The sequence below is a fragment of the Crinia signifera genome, chromosome 2 (assembly GCF_055691185.1).
Source record: "Crinia signifera chromosome 2, ASM5569118v1, whole genome shotgun sequence".
Lineage (NCBI taxonomy): Eukaryota > Metazoa > Chordata > Amphibia > Anura > Myobatrachidae > Crinia > Crinia signifera.
Window position 1 is genome coordinate 121,561 of NC_139218.1, and position 22,096 is coordinate 143,656.

General features: G+C 50.4%; 1 protein-coding gene across 5 annotated transcripts in view; it reads right to left on the reverse strand.

The window, feature by feature from the left end:
- RECQL4 (RecQ like helicase 4) overlaps positions 1–22,096 on the reverse strand; it is a 314,021-nt gene that overhangs the window by 36,081 nt on the left and 255,844 nt on the right. For all 5 annotated transcript variants that reach the window (XM_083171422.1, XM_083171418.1, XM_083171421.1 and 2 more), the window contains exons 17-18: positions 5,211–5,488; positions 3,323–3,460 (exon numbers count right to left, since the gene is read on the reverse strand). In XM_083171422.1, the coding sequence (XP_083027548.1) occupies positions 3,323–3,460; positions 5,211–5,488 (416 nt within the window). The remainder of the gene's footprint in view (positions 1–3,322; positions 3,461–5,210; positions 5,489–22,096) is intronic.

Consider the following 22,096-nt stretch of genomic DNA (forward strand, 5'->3'; position numbering starts at 1 on the left):
ACAATACTCCGTATGATCCGGGCATTATGATTGGTTGGGATGTGATACATGTATCAGTGATGTCATAGGATACTCCTGACATGGCAGCACTGTCTAGGAGAGGAGACATCCAGTAACAATACTCAGTATGGTCCGGGCATTATGATTGGTTGGGATGTACTACATGTATCAGTGATGTCACAGGATACTCAGGACATAGCAGCACTGTCTAGGAGAGGAGAAAGCCAGTAACAATACTCAGTATGGTCCGGGCATTATGATTGGTTGAGATGTGATACATGTATCAGTGATGTCACAGGATACTCAGGACATAGCAGCATATGATTGGTTGGGATGTGATACATGTATCAGTGATGTCACAGGATACTCAGGACATGGTAGCACTGTCTAGGAGAGGAGACAGCCAGTAACAATACTCAGTATGGTCCGGGCATTATGATTGGTTGGGATGTGATACATGTATCAGTGATGTCACAGGATACTCAGGACATAGCAGCATTGTCTAGGAGAAGAGACAGGCAGCAACAATACTCCGTATGATACGGGGATTATGATTGGTTGGGATGTGATACATGTATCAGTGATGTCATAGGATACTCAGGACATGGCAGCACTGTCTAGGAGAGGAGACAGCCAGTAACAATACTCAGTATGGTCCGGGCATTAGGATTGGTTGGGATGTGATACATGTATCAGTGATGTCACAGGATACTCAGGACATGGTAGCACTGTCTAGGAGAGGAGACAGCCAGTAACAATACTCAGTATGGTCCGGGCATTATGATTGGTTGGGATGTGATACATGTATCAGTGATGTCACAGGATACTCAGGACATAGCAGCATTGTCTAGGAGAAGAGACAGGCAGCAACAATACTCCGTATGATACGGGGATTATGATTGGTTGGGATGTGATACATGTATCAGTGATGTCATAGGATACTCCTGACATGGCAGCACTGTCTAGGAGAGGAGACATCCAGTAACAATACTCAGTATGGTCCGGGCATTATGATTGGTTGGGATGTGATACATGTATCAGTGATGTCACAGAATACTCAGGACATAGCAGCATTGTCTAGGAGAGGAGACAGGCAGCAACAATACTACGTATGATCCGGGCATTATGGCCCTTATTCTAATCGGATCGGTACGGCCCGCGTGCGGCCGTACCGCCGATGTTTTTACTCTGCACATGCGCAGAGGTCAATCTGCGCATGTGCAGCCCCCTTCGCCGCAGACGGATTTCGTCCGCCGCAAAGGGGGCGTATAGGGGCGTGAGAGGCATCATGCCCTCATTTCCCTATGTGTACGCCCCGCGTTTCATGGGCGTTCCCATGCAAACGCGGGGCGTACGCATGGTAATGAGGCCATGACGCAACTCATGGGGGCGGAAAGCTGACGTCGCCGGATGTCAGCTTTCAGCCCCCATACAAGCTACCACACGGACGATTGTCCGTGTGGTCTCAGCTTGCGGGAGCTGCCGCGGCGTGCGGACCTGCCTTCGATGGTCGACGACCATCGAATGCAGGGGGCAGCTCCCACCATGGTGGAGGCGTAGCCTCCACCATTTTTATGCGGATCGCCAGCCGTCCGTGTACGGACGGCCGTGGCGATCCGTAGGGTGGGCGGGGATTCCTCTGGTGCGGTCGCAGCCGCATATGCGGCTCGACCGCACCAACCAGAATAAGGGCCTATGATTGGTTGGGATGTGATACATGTATCAGTGATGTCATAGGATACTCCTGACATGGCAGCACTGTCTAGGAGAGGAGACAGCCAGTAGCAATACTCAGTATGGTCCGGGCATTATGATTGGTTGGGATGTGATACATGTATCAGTGATGTCACAGGATACTCAGGACATAGCAGCATTGTCTAGGAGAGGAGACAGGCAGCAACAATACTCCGTATGATCCGGGCATTATGATTGGTTGGGATGTGATACATGTATCAGTGATGTCATAGGATACTCCTGACATGGCAGCACTGTCTAGGAGAGGAGACATCCAGTAACAATACTCAGTATGGTCCGGGCATTATGATTGGTTGGGATGTACTACATGTATCAGTGATGTCACAGGATACTCAGGACATAGCAGCACTGTCTAGGAGAGGAGAAAGCCAGTAACAATACTCAGTATGGTCCGGGCAATATGATTGGTTGGGATGTGATACATGTATCAGTGATGTCACAGGATACTCAGGACATAGCAGCATATGATTGGTTGGGATGTGATACATGTATCAGTGATGTCACAGGATACTCAGGACATGGTAGCACTGTCTAGGAGAGGAGACAGCCAGTAACAATACTCAGTATGGTCCGGGCATTATGATTGGTTGGGATGTGATACATGTATCAGTGATGTCACAGGATACTCAGGACATAGCAGCATTGTCTAGGAGAAGAGACAGGCAGCAACAATACTCCGTATGATACGGGGATTATGATTGGTTGGGATGTGATACATGTATCAGTGATGTCATAGGATACTCCTGACATGGCAGCACTGTCTAGGAGAGGAGACATCCAGTAACAATACTCAGTATGGTCCGGGCATTATGATTGGTTGGGATGTACTACATGTATCAGTGATGTCACAGGATACTCAGGACATAGCAGCACTGTCTAGGAGAGGAGACAGCCAGTAACAATACTCAGTATGGTCCGGGCATTATGATTGGTTGGGATGTGATACATGTATCAGTGATGTCACAGGATACTCAGGACATGGTACCACTGTCTAGGAGAGGAGACAGCCAGTAACAATACTCAGTATGGTCCGGGCATTATGATTGGTTGGGATGTGATACATGTATCAGTGATGTCACAGGATACTCAGGACATAGCAGCATTGTCTAGGAGAAGAGACAGGCAGCAACAATACTCCGTATGATACGGGGATTATGATTGGTTGGGATGTGATACATGTATCAGTGATGTCATAGGATACTCCTGACATGGCAGCACGGTCTAGGAGAGGAGACATCCAGTAACAATACTCAGTATGGTCCGGGCATTATGATTGGTTGGGATGTACTACATGTATCAGTGATGTCACAGGATACTCAGGACATGGCAGCATTGTCTAGGAGAGGAGACATCCAGTAACAATACTCAGTATGGTCCGGGCATTATGATTGGTTGGGATGTGATACATGTATCAGTCATGTCACAGGATACTCAGGACATAGCAGCATATGATTGGTTGGGATGTGATACATGTATCAGTGATGTCACAGGATACTCCTGACATGGCAGCACTGTCTAGGAGAGGAGACATCCAGTAACAATACTCAGTATGATCCGGTCTCCTTACCCTGCGTAGCGCCTCTCGTTTCCTCTGTAGGTCTCCACACTTGCACCCAGGGAGCACTCTCTGTACGAGTCTTTTCACTGCAAAATAATCCACAGAATCCGCATACACATGTCTACGCAGCTCATTCAAATCCTGGGACTGTAATACAATAATGATATGAAGGTTCAATGTCTGCGAATACATTATATTCCATTGGGCTGCACACAATAACAGGCTGGGCATGGATGGCAGACACAGGGCCCAGGAGGTTGAACAATAATCCACAGATTGGCTCAGCAGCAATACAGATGGGATTGGGAGATTAGGTGCTGTGATGTGTATGGCCTAGGGATATACAGGCAGCCAATATAAGGGGAGTCTTTAGGGGTGGAGAACTGAAGTGCATGAATGTACAGGGATTGGATTATGCTCTATGGGGCACATTTTAGTACGGTACCGAGGGGACGCTCTCCCGTCACGTACACTATGACTGCTGCCTCCCCAGTATCAGGTGGGTATATCAGACTACAGAGTGCTCTATTCCACACAGGAGTCACTGGAATGTCCACTAGCCGTAATGTTTAAGAACCCCTAATTATCCTATTGTTACTACCATATAGTGATGTATAGGGTGCAGGGCCTTCAGGGAGTAACACACACGTTTACAATATAAATTTTATCTGGTTCAAAATCCATTCTTATTAAGACAGTCATACAGCAGCAGAGGGAAGTTTCAGTGGGAGAAATCTGGTTATACATAGAATGAGGGCACCTGTGGCTCCCACCACACACAGACGTCAGCACTAATTGCTTATAGTCCAGGTGGATGTATTACTCTTTAAGGAGACGTTAGGGGAGGAGAGAGGCATGGGGTCGAAAGGAGGAGAGAGACATGGGGACGAGAGAGAGAGAGAGACATGGGGACGAGAGAGAGAGAGAGAGACATGGGGACGAGAGAGAGAGAGAGAGAGAGACATGGGGACGAGAGAGAGAGACATGGGGACGAGAGAGAGAGACATGGGGACGAGAGAGAGAGAGAGAGAGAGAGACATGGGGACGAGAGAGAGAGAGAGAGAGAGAGAGAGAGAGACATGGGGACGAGAGAGAGAGAGACATGGGGACAAGAGAGACATGGGGACGGAGAGAGAGACATGGGGACGGAGAGAGAGACATGGGGACGGAGAGAGAGACATGGGGACGGAGAGAGAGACATGGGGACGGAGAGAGAGACATGGGGACGGAGAGAGAGACATGGGGACGGAGAGAGAGACATGGGGACGGAGAGAGAGACATGAGGACGAGAGAGACATGAGGACGAGAGAGAGACATGAGGACGAGAGAGAGACATGAGGACGGAGAGAGAGACATGGGGACGGAGAGAGAGACATGGGGACGAGAGAGACATGAGGACGAGAGAGAGACATGAGGACGAGAGAGAGACATGAGGACGAGAGAGACATGGGGACGGGGAGACAGATGTGGGAATAAGAGAGACACGTGGACAAGAGAGATATGGGGATGGAGGAGAGAGACAACGGGATGAAAGAGAGATGGGAACAGATGGGGGGGCACGGGAGACACAGGAACGAGAGAGAGACACATGGGGGAGCGGAAGAGAGACATGGGGGAGCGGAAGAGAGACATGGGGGCGCAGAAGAGAGACATGGGGGCGCAGAAGAGAGACATGGGGGCGCGGAAGAGAGACATGGGGGCGCGGAAGAGAGACATGGGGGCGCGGAAGAGAAACATGGGGGCGCGGAAGAGAGACATGGAGGCGAGGAAGAAAGACATGGGGGCGAGGAAGAGACATGGGGGCAAGGGAGACGGGGAGATGCCTGACCAGCCAGAGGAATTGATCTCAGACACTACAACAGCAGTGTGATCGCAGCAGCAGGTGGAGGGTACTTACATCAGGGGCGAGGAATAGGTGGCAGTGAGCATCCTTGCCATCACGTCCGGCTCTCCCAATCTCCTGAACGTAACTCTCAAAGTTCTTCGGCATATTATAGTGAATTATGCCTCTCACATCAGACTTGTCTAGACCCATGCCAAATGCCACAGTGGCTACCACTATCCGCAGCTGGCCGCTCATGAAGTTGTTCTGTACCCGCCGGCGCTCTGCCGCTGATAATCCAGCATGGTATGAGTCCACCATCCACTTCAGAGGTCGGCGGATTTTACTCTTGGCTGCAGAGATAACACTTATTAGGCTGTATTCTCTCCAATATTAGTAAAAGCCAATGGAAGGTTATAAACCCTACTAGAACTTCTAATCACTCCCCTTATTCGGCGTTGCCTCACACTAACCCTTACTCTGTGCCGCCTCACAGTCCCCTTACTCGGTGCCGCCTCACAGTCCCCTTACACGGTGCCGCCTCACACTCCCCTTACACGGTGCCGCCTCACAGTCCCCTTACACGGTGCCGCCTCACACTCCCCTTACTCGGTGCCGCCTCACACTCACCTTACACGGTGCCGCCTCACAGTCCCCTTACTCGGTGCCGCCTCACAGTCCCCTTACTCGGTGCCGTCTCACACTCCCCTTACACGGTGCCGCCGCACACTCCCCTTACACGGTGCCGCCGCACACTCCCCATACTCGGTGCCGCCTCACACTCCCCATACTCGGTGCCGCCTCACACTCCCCATACTCGGTGCCGCCTCACACTCCCCATACTCGGTGCCGCCTCACACGGTGCCACCTCACACTCCCTTTACACGGTGCCGCCTCACACTCCCCTTACACGGTGCCGCCTCACACTCCCCTTACACGGTGCCGCCTCACACTCCCCTTACACGGTGCCGCCTCACACTCCCGTTACACTGTTCCGGCTCACACTAACCTTACTATAACTTCTAATCACTCCCCTTATTTGGCGTTGCCTCACACTAACCCTTACTCGGTGCCGCCTCACACTAACCCTTAATCGGTGCCGCCTCACACTAACCCTTAATCGGTGCCGCCTCACAGTCCCCTTACTCGGTGCCGCCTCACAGTCCCCTTACTCGGTGCCGCCTCACAGTCCCCTTACTCGGTGCCGCCTCACAGTCCCCTTACACGGTGCCGCCTCACAGTCCCCTTACACGGTGCCGCCTCACACTCCCCTTACTCGGTGCCGCCTCACACTCACCTTACACGGTGCCGCCTCACACTCACCTTACACGGTGCCGCCTCACAGTCCCCTTACTCGGTGCCGCCTCACACTCCCCTTACACGGTGCCGCCGCACACTCCCCATACTCGGTGCCGCCTCACACTCCCCATACTCGGTGCCGCCTCACACTCCCCATACTCGGTGCCGCCTCACACTCCCCATACTCGGTGCCGCCTCACACGGTGCCACCTCACACTCCCCTTACACGGTGCCGCCTCACACTCCCCTTACACGGTGCCGCCTCACACTCCCCTTACACGGTGCCGCCTCACACTCCCCTTACACGGTGCCGCCTCACACTCCCCTTACACGGTGCCGCCTCACACTCCCCTTACACGGTGCCGCCTCACACTCCCGTTACACTGTTCCGGCTCACACTAACCTTACTATAACTTCTAATCACTCCCCTTATTTGGCGTTGCCTCACACTAACCCTTACTCGGTGCCGCCTCACACTAACCCTTAATCGGTGCCGCCTCACACTAACCCTTAATCGGTGCCGCCTCACAGTCCCCTTACTCGGTGCCGCCTCACAGTCCCCTTACTCGGTGCCGCCTCACAGTCCCCTTACTCGGTGCCGCCTCACAGTCCCCTTACACGGTGCCGCCTCACAGTCCCCTTACACGGTGCCGCCTCACAGTCCCCTTACACGGTGCCGCCTCACAGTCCCCTTGCACGGTGCCGCCTCACAGTCCCCTTACACGGTGCCGCCTCACAGTCCCCTTACACTGTGCAAGGACAACCGCCACCCCACCCCTCTCCCACAAGGGGTACACTGCAGAAATCAAAACCACCAATATCAGTGGCCCAGTGGGCAGCTCCAGGTGCAATTCACTAATCACCATTTGCACCGGTACCCCAATACCACCGATGGACATATACCAGAGTGCCCACTGAGGTAAAACCACTCAAACCCCCCCCCCCCCCATCACAGACAGTGGACCCCCCCCCCCCTCCCCCCCCACCCTGTCATCCAAGCAACTTTGCAGCACCACCCATCCTCCAGCGGCCATTGGTGACCCCACTTCAATCAGTGGGGACTATTTGGGCATCCAAGAAATTTGCATTTCACAGGATTCTCCACCGGCAAAAAAGATACAGTTCCGTGTTCTAGCGAGGACCTGTGATGTCATTCCCCCATCCACCTTGGTACAGTGATTCCCCAACACCAGCAATTGGGCTAAGTGCACTTACCCTACATTGGACTTAACATCAAGCGTCCATCCTGAGAGTGAGATACCCCTCTTAATTAATTTTTTCTTTATTTTATTTTATATTCAATGTATTCACATATGTCAATGTTTTAATATATTTCCTTATTATATAAAATTATTTATCTATTTTAAATCTTTATTGAGAGTGTGTAATACTTCATTGTAGTACCAGTGCTGCTTCCTCTTTTTTTTTTTTTCCTTACACGGTGCCGCCTCACACTAACCATACTATAACTTCTAATCACTAACTCTTACTCGGTGCCGCCTCACACTCCCCATACTCGGTGCCGCCTCACACTCCCCATACTCGGTGCCGCCTCACACTCCCCTTACTCGGTGCCGCCTCACACTCCCCTTACTCGGTGCCGCCTCACACTCCCCTTACTCGGTGCCGCCTCACACTCCTCTTACTCGGTGCCGACCCACACTCCACTTACTCATTGCCGACCCACACTCCCCTTACACGGTGCCGCCTCACACTCCCCTTACACGGTGCCGCCTCACACTCCCCTTACACGGTGCCGCCTCACACTCCCCTTACACGGTGAGACCTCACACTCACCTTACACAGTGCTGCCACACATTAACCTTACACAGTGCTGCCTCGCACTCACCTTACTATAACTTATAATCACTAACCTTATTCTGTGCTTCCTCACACTAACCCTACTCGGTGCCGCCTCACAACTCCCCTTACTCGGTGCCGCCTCACAACTCTCCTTACTCGGTGCTGCCTCACAGTCACCTTACTCGGTGCTGCCTCACACTCTCCTTACTCGGTGCTGCCTCACACTCTCCTTACTCGGTGCTGCCTCACACTCTCCTTACTCGGTGCTGCCTCACACTCTCCTTACTCGGTGCTGCCTCACACTCTCCTTACTCGGTGCTGCCTCACACTCTCCTTACTTGGTGCTGCCTCACACTCTCCTTACTTGGTGCTGCCTCACACTCTCCTTACTTGGTGCTGCCTCACACTCTCCTTACTTGGTGCTGCCTCACACTCTCCTTACTTGGTGCTGCCTCACACTCTCCTTACTTGGTGCTGCCTCACACTCTCCTTACTTGGTGCTGCCTCACACTCTCCTTACTTGGTGCTGCCTCACACTCTCCTTACTTGGTGCTGCCTCACACTCTTCTTACTTGGTGCTGCCTCACTCTCCTTACTCGGTTGCACACGCAGTAGATCTATCTAGATCTTGATTTGCATGAGCTAAAGAATTGAGTAGGCGATGGCGGTGTACACATGGGGCAATGTGTGCTTAATTTCTAAGCAATCTAGACAAATCCCTTAGAAAAGTGGCAAAAATTTGATATGTTTTACCTGTTAAATCTCTTTCTTCAAGGATGTCAGGAGCCACAGGCTTAATGTTGGGTAGTGGAGTGGGAGAAAAAGCTTCCAGCACCCTAGAGGTTGAAGTTCTCCTGCCTCCCAGGCAGACCAGCCCCCCCCCCTCCCCTCCCCCTCCCTTCCCCTCCCTCCTCTACCCAGCCTCCAGGCCAGGCAACTCAGCTTTTAACAAGCCAGGGCAGGAGACGAGAGAAGGAAGAGAAGCACCATACAGAAACACATTCTGAACAGATGTGAGTTCAATCAACGGAGGAACTATTAACTGTAACATAACTAAAACAGGCGCGGCAGGGAGGGATCCCTGTGGCACCTGAAGGCCTCGAAGAAAGAGATTTAAAAGTTAACACATAAATCTCCCTTTAATCTTCAGGACACATCAGGGGCCACAGGGCTAATGCTGGGATGTCCTGAAGCAACCAACTAAGGGTGGGGACACACCTGGGCTGCAGCAAGTACACTCTGGCTAAAAGAAGGTATTGGCGGATGACCAAGTCGCCGCCTTGCAAATCTGCCCAGCTGTTGCATGGCCCCAAACAGCCCAATGGCGATAGCCTAGTGGTGCACAGCCGGGCTGCCCGATGTTCATACATACATCGAGCAGCTTTGCATCCCCCATAGAAACCTATGGCGGATGCGGCCAGCAGTGGTGAAGGGGGGATTGCAGCAAGGATTGGAGATTCCTGCTGCGGTCCCCTTTGATACATTAGGAGGATACTTAATATTTGCAGCTAACCCCGAAAACAGGTGTTTTGGGGGAATTTGCCACAAATATTACTTGATAAATGCGGCCCCTAGTGTGGCGAACATAGATGCACAAGGCACGGACAACATCCAAGGAAGATTGCGCAGGAGAAGCATCCGACCCTTGAAAGGCTGGGACCACAATCTCCTGGTTTATGTTAAACCTAGACACCACTTCAGGGAGGTGAGATGGAACAGTTCTAAGAACCGCCTGATCAGAATGGAAGATCAGAAACGGGGACCTACAGGACAGAGCTGACAGGTCAGCCACTCGCCTGGCTGAAGCAATTGCTAACAGGAAAATTGTCTTCCAGGTGAGCCAGCAAAGGTCCACTGACCGTAAGGGCTCAGATGGTGGGGCCTGAAGAGCAGCGGGTACCAGGGAAAGGTCCTACGAGACTACCGGGGGAACAAAAAGGAGGCTAGATATGTAGGACCCCCTGCAGGAAGGTGCAGACCGGCAACAACTCCAACCTAATGCAGAACAAGATGGACAAAGCCGAAACCTGTACCTTCAAAGATGATAAGCGCAATCCAGTCTCCAGGTCCTTCTGTAAGAAGTGAAATGTAATTATAAGAGAGAGATAGTGTTAGTGAGGTGAAAGTGTTAATAGAATGTAAGGGTGTGCCGCACTAAAGCCACCCAGCCCAGGGCTGGGTGGCTTTAGTGCGGCACGCCCTTACATTCTAATAACACTTTCCCCTCACTAACACTATCTCTCTCATTTTAATTACATTTCATTTTTTATCTCTCTTTATATATAGCTTTGGCTTCCTATCACTAATTATTACTAACACTATAGTATCTCACTGGCATGCCGCACTGGACCTCCTAGCTCATGATAGTTTTTTGGGGTGCCACACCCTGCACCTAGATACAGTGCTAGGGACCCCCAATATACAGAGAAGCCTTGATGTGGCTTGGGGGCATAGCATACATCTGCGCAGGTATATGTAACCAATATCTCTGAATTCTATTATCATGTAGTGTTCAAGATTGGTTACTAATACTATTCAGTGAGCTGGGGGAAAAAATGCTGGTACTTGTTTCCTAGCACGGCCACAACGATCATGATCGTGGGCATCGTGAGGAAAAAATCGGGGGCATCGCAAGCACTAAAAAAAACGGGTGCGATGGTCGCAACGCGATGGCCGCGATTTCCCCATAGGGAACAATGTTAAATGCCTCAATTTAGCCGCGATGCCCCCGATTTCCCATAGGAAACAATGTTAAATGGGTCAATTTACCCAAATCATCATAGGGAACAATGTTAAATGGGCCATAAACCCCCCAAAACACCCCTGAACAGTGAAATGTCCCCCCAAAAGTATTTTACACCACCCCACGATCAACGCGATCCCGAAGCGTGGCAAGCACAGCGAGCCTGCGAGGGGCGGCGGTACGCGTCCTCCGACCTTTTCATACCCCCACTATCCACGTCGGCGTGGAGTTGAGAATAGAATAGTGTGGCGAGCGCAGCGAGCCACCGAGCCCGAAGCGTGGCGAGCGCAGCGAACCCCGCGAGGGGACGCGGATACCTGTGAACGTATCCGCGTCCCCTCGCAGGGCTCGCCACACTATTCTATTCTCAACTCCACGCCGACGTGGATAGTGGGGGTATGAAAAGGTCGGAGGACGCGTACCGCCGCCCCTCGCCACGCTTCGGGTTCGCGTTGATCGCGGGGTGGCGTAAAGTACTTTTGGGGGGACATTTCACTGTTCTGGGGTGTTTTTGGGGCTTTCTGGCCCATTTACCATTGTTCCCTATGATGATTTGTTGAAATTTAGGTATTTAACATTGTTCCCTATGAGAAATCGGGGGCATCGCGGGTACATTGAGCCATTTAACATTGTTTCCTATGGGGAAATCGTGGGCATCGCGTCTGGACCATTTAAGGCTTTTTTAGCCGCATACGACGCGATTTTTACTATTTTCAATGCATTTCAATGGGAAAATTGTGGCCGTGCTAGGAAACAAGTACCAAAATGCCTTGTTTTACTCCTTCTGTAAGAAAGACAGAACCAATGCTCATTGAGAGGGAAGCTTGCAGACTAAAGTGAAGCTTGATTACTTAAGTGACTTGTGAGTTAGAAACTGAAGCAGGTGAGTTAGAATACTGAAAAGGTGAGTTTGAACACAGTCTAAATTTTCATATTCTATTTTATTGTAATATTGTTGCTCAATTTTGACATGTAATTCATTTTATCTATATTTTTTCCAACATTGTATTTCATTTTACTCATTCACTATTATTTTCTCTTATCTTTGCCACACATTTATTGCACTCCGTTTCCCTCTTCACGCCTGCTCACATTTGCCTCACTTCTGACCTTCTCTGTTCCCTTCATCCTCTCACTTGTTGTTGTTTCATACTTAATTGGATTACTCAATCAACCTGATTTTACCCACTTGTCTCCTCTCTGACAGTAGTTCCTTGCCTGTTACCTTCTCTCTCACTCTGTTTTCTACCACATCCTCGCAAATCTACTACAGACGCTGTCTGTCCTCCCAAATCCCTCTGTCTGCTTTCACTAACCTACCCTCTCACCTTCGGTTCCTCATGGCTGTTAATCTCTCAACTTCACTTTCTCCAACTGCTCCTCCCCCCTCCCATCCCATACCTATCCTGACCACTCGCCCCCGCACCCCCACCCTCCCAACGACCCCCCCTCGTTTCTGCAATCCCAAAAACCTTATCCACATAAATACACAACCCACCCCCCCTCTTTCCTGTGCACTATGGAACGCCAGATCCATCTGCAACAAACTCCCTGCCATCCATGACCTATTCATCTCTAGAACATTCCTCCTCTTTGCTATCACCGAGACCTGGCTCTCCACCTCTGATTTTGTCTCTCCAGCTGCTCTCTCCCACGGTGGCCTCTCTTTCTCTCACACTCCCAGGCCTGACGGTCGCCAAGGTGGCGGTGTGGGTTTTCTCCTCTCAGCCTCATGCACCCACAGTGTCATTCACCCTGAACCCTCTCTCCTTTTCTCCTCCTTTGAGTCTCACTCTATCCGTCTGTACTACCCCTACCACCTCCGTGTTGCTGCAATCTACCGCCCCCCTGGCCCTATCTCCCAATTTCTTGACAACTTCGCCGCCTGGCTTCCACACTTCCTCTCCTCTGACCTGCCATCTGTCATTCTTGGATAACCCCGCTGATCCTGGCACCTCCAAACTCCTCTCTCTCTGCTCCTCTCTTGGCCTATCTCAGTGGACTACCTCTCCCACCCACATCCAAGGACACTCCCTCGATCTCGTCTTCTCTCGCTCTTGTTCCCTTACTGACAACACTATCTCGGCTTTTCCTCTTTCTGACCATCACCTCATCTACTTCTCCCTCACTGCTTCCCCCTCCCCCCCTCCCAAGCGCATTGTCTCACGGCATAACGTCAACACACTTGATCTTGCTGCCTTCTCAAACACGCTGTGTCCTCTTCTCGCCCCAATCGCCCTCATGTCCTGCCCGAACCTCGCCGCCTCCCTCTATAATGACACCTTATCTTCGGCATTGGACTCTGCCTGCCCTCCCTCCTCTATCCCCCTTCGATGCTCCAACCCCCAACCGTGGCACTCGCCTATCACCCGATTCCTTAAAAAGTGCTCTCGCACTGCTAAGCGCTGCTGGAAGAAATCACGCTCCCTTGCGGATTATCTCCATTTCAAATTCATTCTTTCCTCCTTCAGCTCTGCCCTTGCTCTGGCCAAGGAATCCTACTTCAAGTCCCTCATCCTTTCCCAATCATCCAATCCCCGCAGGCTCTTTGCCACCTTCAACTCCTTGCTCTCCCCCCCTCCTCCTGCTCTTCCGTCCTCCATCGTAGCCGCTGATTTTGCTACCTACTTTTCAACCAAAATCTCCTCTCTCAGGACTGCCGCCATGACCTCACCCTCTCCCTCCTCCCCTCCTACATCTCCACTCCCCTCCTTCCAACCCCTGTCCTCATTTTACCCCACCACTGCTGCTGAAGTCCACTCTATCCTTCAATCCGCTTCTCCCTCCACCTGCCCGCTCGATCCTATCCCCTCCAATATTATCCGTCGTCTCAGTCCGTCAGTCTGCTCTCACCTGGCTCACCTCTTTAATCTTTCCCTATCCTCTGGGATCTTCCCTTCCTCCTTCAAACACGCTCTTGTCTCCCCAAATCTCAAAAAAACAAATCTGGACCCCAACTCTCCATCCAACTACAGGCCCATCTCCCTCCTCCCTTTTGCCTCCAAGCTCCTAGAACGTCTGACCTATAATCGTCTCCTAAACCACCTTACTGCTAACTCCATTCTAGACCCCCTCCAATCCGGGTTCCGCCCTTTACATTCCACTAAAACTGCCCTGACCAAAGTCACTAACGATCTACTATCGGCTAAATCCAAAGGCCTCTTCTCTATCCTCATCCAGCTTGATCTGTAGGCTGCCTTTGACACTGTTGACCACCCTCTCCTGCTCAACACCCTCCGCTCTTTTGGCATCACTGGCACGGTCTTCTCCTGGTTCACCTCATACCTCTCCGATCGCTCCTTCTCCGTCTCCACTCCGAGCTCCTCCTCTCCTACTACCCCGCAGCCAGTCGGTGTTCCCCAAGGGTCAGTCCTTGGCCCTCTCCTCTTTTCCCTCTACACCACCTCTCTGGGCACCCTCATCAGCTCCTATGGTTTTCATTACCACCTTTATGCTGATGATATCCTAATCTATCTCTCCTCCCCCGACTTATCCCCATTACTCCTGTCCAAGGTCTCCGAATGCCTCACGGCCATCTCAGCCTGGATGACCCAACGCTTCCTGAAACTAAACATGGCTAATACTGAACTTCTAATCTTCCATCCCCCGAACATCCCCTCTTCTCCCACTATCTCCATCAGCATTGGTGAAACCGAGATCACGTCCACCGACCAAACGCGCTGCCTCGGTGTCATCATTGACTCCTCCCTCTCTTTCACCCCCCACTTTCGTGCTCTCTCACAGTCTTGCCGCTTTCACCTACGCAACATCTCACGCATCAGACCATTCCTCTCCACTGACGCGACCAAAATTCTCATTCACTCTCTTGTCATCTCCCACCTTGACTACTGCAACATCCTTCTCTCTGGGCTACCTCTCACCCGCCTCGCACCTCTCCAATCCATTCTTAACGCTGCTGCTAGGCTCATCTTCCTCTCCCGCCGCTCTACCTCCACCTCCCCCCTCTGTCTATCTCTTCACTGGCTCCCCATTCCTTTCCGAGTTCTCTTTAAACTCCTCACCACCACCTACAAGGCTCTCTCCTCCTCCACAGCTCCTTACCTCTCTTCACTGATCTCTATCCGCACTCCCTCCCGTCCTCTTCGCTCCATCGCTGACCGCCGACTGACCTCTCACCTAATCACCTCCTCCCACTCCTGTGTCCAAGACTTCTCTCGCGCTGCCCCCCTGCACTGGAACAACCTCCCGCCACCCATCAGGCTATCTGATTCCCTTACCTCCTTCAAGCGCTCCCTCAAAACCCACTTTTTTCGACTAGCCTATCCCTCCTCCTAACCTCTTTTTATCCTCCTATCCTTCCTCCGTTCCTACTTATCCTATTGTATTTCGTTCGTCCACCCACCTATTTTTAGTATGTTAACTCTTATGAGTAGGGTCCTCCTTCCTCAAGTACTCACCCTACCTCATTACCTCACCTGTACTCCTGTCCTGTTCTTCCCTTCCTCTACTTCATCTTCAGTCTCCTCGACAATTTTGACACCTACTTCTGAACTGATGCTGATTTTAGTTCTACCAGCTATACCCCTATTTATACTGTATTTTTCAACATACCCTGTACGTTACCTTGTAATTTTTTTTTTTGTTTGCTATGTACGGCGCTGCGGACACTTTGCGGCGCCTTATAAATAAACGTACTACTACTACTACATGGCTAAGCGGAAAGTCCTGGGATTGAATTGGCGAACACGACACCAGGAAAAGTAAGCATGCCTGATGCAATGGTAAGCACCAGCCAAAGAAGGTTTGCGTGCCCTGAGAATGGTTGAGAATACTCTAGAGTTAAAGTCTCTTGCCCTTAACAGGGAGGTCTCAACAGCCACCCCGTCAAAAGCAGATGCTGCAAATCAGGGTGTAGGCACGGTCCCTGAGTGAGCAGGTTTGGACGTAGGGGTATATAAGATCGAAGGGGCCGCTGACAGTGCCTTTAGATTTGAGAACCAGATCCATCTGGGCCAACTGGGAGCCACCAGGATCAGTGTGCTGCCCTCTGCCTTCAACTTGTGGATCACTCTCAGGAGGAACAAAATGGGAGAGAAGGAGTACATCAGAGCAATGGCCACAAGGCTGACAGGGCGTCCATCATCAAAGCATACACTGGTGTTGCCACATCATCAAAGCATACACTGGTGTTGCCACAAAGTAGTTGTCTCTCGAGTTCAAAAGATAATAGGAGATAGCCAACTTAATTTTTTTTGCCTTTTATGGCTGATTTTAATGTGTTGGCAGTGCTCCCCAGAGTCAAGTGGGTAGATTCAAGATATAGAAGAGAAAAGTAGACTCTCTTTGTTGGTACACTCTTGGTATGTATATATTAAAAAGTTTTAATTATAATGTTTATTAATTTCCCATTTAAAAGTAGATTCTAGGTTAATGCACTGTCAAGTAAATCAAGTAAGGAAGAGGAACCTAGAAACCTGTGCCTCGCTGAGGCGCAGGGATCGGAGATATGACCCCAGATAACAGGAGCTTCTGGATGGCCTGCTCCAGAGCTCTGCGCTTTTCCCAAGTCCCTTGGAGAACTTGTTGAAAAGAACGAGTTTGATGGACAATTCCGGAAAGGTTGGGGAGTATCCTCGAGAGACAACATCCTGAACCCATGTGCCTGTTGTAGGAGCGAATGGCAGGAAAGCTGCTTTAGAAGCTGCCACCGTAGCTACAATTTTATCTAGCTTGGACCCAAACAAAAGGGAACCTACAAAGGGAAGCACTTCTAAGGTTTCCTTAGAGTCAGGGCCGCCTTCCAAGAGCACGGCCACAAGGAACGTTGTGCTGCAACTGTCGAACTCAGGGGGTCAGGGTGGCAGTATCAAGCGCTGCCTCCTCTAAATAGAGGGCGACCTGATGTACCATATCAATGATAGAAGGTTCTCCGCGGGCACACCTTCAGCTGCGTGAGTAGTTGCCCATTCCACCATGGCCTTTGCCACCCAGGCTGATGCTAGGGCAGGCCTAGCTACTGCGCCTGCAGTGGAGTAGAGAAGTTTTATTTTGTTTTCCAACTTCTAATCTGCTGGGTCTTTGAGGGACGCAGTTGGTTTTGGCAGCGTAGAGGATCTCATTAGCTTAGCCACATGTGCGTCTACCTTAGGAGGATTTCTCCTGAGGTTTCTCAGAGGACCCTATCATCCTGAGGGAGGGGGTAAAAAGGATGCAAAACGTCTACGCAGGGTAAACTTCCTGTTTGGTCCTTTCCAAGCCTCAGAGAGGATTTTAGGAAATAAAGCTAGAGTCCGCTAAGGGCAGGCATGTTCAAACTATGGCCCTCCAACTGTTGTGAAACCATAATTCCCAGCATGCCTTGCCATAGTTTTAGCATTACCTAAAAGCAAAACTGTGGCACGGCATGATGGGACTTGTAGTTTTGCAACAGCTGGAGGGCCGTAATTTGGACATGCCTGGTTTAGGACATTTGAAAATAGGGCCCAAGGATTTAGGCGATTAAGCGGGTAAAGCGGTAAATGAAGGGCCTCTTTAACCGCTGTGACTAAAGCCGCCACATCAATGCGTGATGGGGTGTCCTCTTTGCATGAGGCATCCTCCTCGTCAGCATCAGCATCTACATCTATAGGTTCCTCCTGTTCCTCCTCCTGTTCATCCTCCCAGTCCGTGTCAGAGTCATGTTGATGGAGGGGCTGAGATGAAGAGCTTTCCCTGACCGTAGCCCTGCGCTTATCAGGTCTACCCTGTAAGGTTTTTTGGTACTTGTTTCATATCACGGCCACAATCGCGGGCATCGTGTGCCTTAACTTTAAGGCACACGATGCCCGCGATTTCCTTTGAAAAAAGCAGTACTCGGGTACATCGCGTCGGTCGTGTGCCTTAAGAAGGCACACAACGCGACCGACGCGATGCCCACGCTTTCCCCATAGGCTTCAATGTTAAAATATTTTAACATTGAAGCCTATACGCACCCGACGCGATGCCCCCGATTTGTCCATAGGCTTCAATGTTAAATTATTTTAACATTGAAACTGAGTCCATTTAACATAGGAAAAAATGGGAAAAGGCCGAATAAGGGCCATTTCTCATTGGTTATGGCCCCGTCATGTGTGTAAAAAATAATGGTCCCCCATTGTGGCCGCCACCCCCACGATCGACGCGAACCCGAAGCGTGGCAAGCGCAGCGAGCCCGCGTGGGGCGGCGGTGCGCGTCCTCCGACCTTTTCATTCCCCTACTATCCACGTCGGCGTGGAGTTGAGAATAGATTAGTGTGGCGAGCGCAGCGAGCCCCGCGAGGGGACGCTGATACCTGTGAAGCCCGCGAGGGGACGCAGGGATCTGTGAAGGTATCAGCGTGCGCTCGCCACGCTTCGGGCTCGGTGGCTCGCTGCGCTCGCCACACTAATCTATTCTCAACTCCACGCCGACGTGGATAGTAGGGGAATGAAAAGGTCGGAGGACGCGCACCGCTGCGCTCGCCACGCTTCGGGTTCGCGTCGACCGTGGGGGTGGCGCCCACAATGGGGGGCCATTATTTTTTACACACATGACGGGGCCATACCCAATGAGAAATGGGGCCATATTGGCCCTTTTACCATTTTTTCCCATGTTAAATGGACTCAGTTTCAATGTTAAAATAATGTAACATTGAAGCCTATGGACACGATGGACCCGATTTCTCCATAGGCTTCAATGTTAAATTATTTTAACATTGAAGCCTATGGAGAAATCGGGTACATCGCGTCGGTCGCGTCTTGTGCGTTTTGGTATGCACCCGACACGATTTTTTCCGACACGACCACCACGATAGAAATCGTGGTGGCCGTGCTAGGAAACAAGTACCGTTTTTTTTGTAGGCCCTGAACAGAGGAAGATCATGACCTCACCCACAGTGACTCCAACGCCTGGGGGGTCAATCCAGCCAGGGAGGAGGATGGCATCACAGGCTGCTGGGGCCTATCTACCAGCTGTGCCAACATCTGAGTAAGCACCGGGGCCCAGGCAGGCAACTGAGAGGAGGCTGAAGCTGTGGGTGGGACCTGTGTATTGTAGCAGCTTGCGCATAAGCTGTACTGGACATAGTTCTGGGGGGATAGGCCCGCATTACAGGTTGTGCAAGACAACCATGCTGGGGCTCTGTCTTACTGGATTTACCCCTGGAAGACAAAACCAGACTCTGTATACACTAAACACAGTGAAACAGACAGGCAACTTATAGGTACAGATAACACAGTATAGTGCGGACAGGCAGTGATAGTGTTATACAGTACACAATACACAGCAAGCATACAGGCATACAATGCAAAGACAGACAGGCAGCCTATATGGTACAGATAACACAGTATAGTGCGGACAGGCAGTGATAGTGTTATACAGTACACAGTAAGCATACAATGCAAAGACAGACAGGCAGCCTATATGGTACAGATAACACAGTATAGTGCGGACAGGCAGTGATAGTGTTATACAGTACACAATACACAGTAAGCATACAGGCATACAATGCAAAGACAGACAGGCAGCCTATATGGTACAGATAACACAGTATAGTGCTGACAGGCAGTGATAGTGTTATACAGTACACAGTAAGCATACAATGCAAAGACAGACAGGCAGCCTATATGGTACAGATAACACAGTATAGTGCGGACAGGCAGTGATAGTGTTATACAGTACACAATACACAGTAAGCATACAGGCATACAATGCAAAGACAGACAGGCAGCCTATATGGAACAGATAACACAGTATAGTGCTGACAGGCAGTGATAGTGTTATACAGTACACAGTACACAGTAAGCATACAGGCATACAATGCAAAGACAGACAGGCAGCCTATATGGTACAGATAACACAGTATAGTGCGGACAGGCAGTGATAGTGTTATACAGTACACAGTAAGCATACAATGCAAAGACAGACAGGCAGCCTATATGGTACAGATAACACAGTATAGTGCTGACAGGCGGTGATAGTGTTATACAGTACACAGCAAGCATACAGGCATACAATGCAAAGACAGACAGGCAGCCTATATGGTACAGATAACACAGTATAGTGCTGACAGGCGGTGATAGTGTTATACAGTACACAATACACAGCAAGCATACAATGCAAAGACAGACAGGCAGCCTATATGGAACAGATAACACAGTATAGTGCTGACAGGCAGTGATAGTGTTATACAGTACACAGTACACAGTAAGCATACAGGCATACAATGCAAAGACAGACAGGCAGCCTATATGGTACAGATAACACAGTATAGTGCGGACAGGCAGTGATAGTGTTATACAGTACACAGTAAGCATACAATGCAAAGACAGACAGGCAGCCTATATGGTACAGATAACACAGTATAGTGCGGACAGGCAGTGATAGTGTTATACAGTACACAGTAAGCATACAATGCAAAGACAGACAGGCAGCCTATATGGAACAGATAACACAGTATAGTGCTGACAGGCAGTGATAGTGTTATACAGTACACAGTACACAGTAAGCATACAGGCATACAATGCAAAGACAGACAGGCAGCCTATATGGTACAGATAACACAGTATAGTGCTGACAGGCAGTGATAGTGTTATACAGTACACAGTAAGCATACAGGCATACAATGCAAAGACAGACAGGCAGCCTATATGGAACAGATAACACAGTATAGTGCTGACAGGCGGTGATATTGTTATACAGTACACAGTAAGCATACAGGCATACAATGCAAAGACAGACAGGCAGCCTATATGGTACAGATAACACAGTATAGTGCTGACAGGCGGTGATAGTGTTATACAGTACACAGTGAGCATACAGGCATACAATGCAAAGACAGACAGGCAGCCTATATGGAACAGATAACACAGTATAGTGCTGACAGGCGGTGATAGTGTTATACAATACACAGTAAGCATACAGGCATACAATGCAATGACAGACAGGCAGCCTATATGGTACAGATAATACAGTATAGTGCGGACAGGCAGTGATAGTGTTATACAGTACACAGTAAGCATACAGGCATACAATGCAAAGAAATAAATGGCACTAAGCTCCTTAAGCAGCTATGGTGGACTGGAGCACAACTCTGTAACCTGTGAGGAGAGGTACAGGGAGGACTGGCCCAGGCTCTCTGGCAGTGAAGGAGTGGATCTCCGTGTCCCTGCTACACGTGCTGAGGGCAGGAGGGATCAGTGGCAGGAATCACTGTGTGATGTGCCGCCTACTGTCCCAGGGGGAGTGGCTGTGTGAGTAGAGCCCACCCCCCTGCTAACAAATGGCCCCCAAGGAAGTGACTTCATGCAGCGCCGGTAAGATAGCAGGGATCCGGTGTGCACAGGGCGGCCCGCTATTGGTGCTGATGCCCACACACCTTTTCCCCTGGTGGTCCAGAAGGAGCGGGTGGTGGACCAGCCATCCTCTTGTTAGCTCAGCCCGCCAGTCCCCAACATCAGGCTGCACAGGGAGAGTGTTACCTGTCATCGGTGTCCTGGTGCAGTCTCCTGAGTGCCCAGGAACGGTTGCGGTCACACACCAATGGTGTAATAGACCCCCTGTGCTTCTGCCTTCACTGATCCAGAAGAATGAAAAAAATAAAATAAATTAAAGAAGTAAGGCTACTTATTTCAGCCCGGCATGCTGGGATGTGTAGTTCAATAACAGCTGGAGTGTCAAGGTTAGCCATCACTGCCCTAGTGGATATTAGGGCATGAAATACCGCCTGTCGGTATATGTCGGCTCATTAAACAGTGCAAAATCCTATGCCGACCTAATGTCCTGTTGACCTTGTCCCATGTGGACCTTGCAGTATGTCGACCTAGTGGTGTCGACCTAATGACTGTTGACCATCTTTAGGTCGACCAACTGACTGCTGCTGCAGGGGCAGAGGACTGGGGGGAGCACATGGGTGATGCTGCACTTTTATACTGCTATGTGCGCTTCATCACTGAATATAACTTTTTGACAAAATATTTTGCTAAATAAACCAACCAACATTTTTCAATGCTAACTTTTCATGTCTTTTAATTTTTATTTAAATCATTGAGGGAAGGTTGGCTGGCAGTTTATCAGTCCTAAAATTTAAATTTTTAATGTCATCCATAGGGAAAAGCAGGGCTGACCCAGGTTCAGTGTAAATGGTGCAGACCCAGGTCC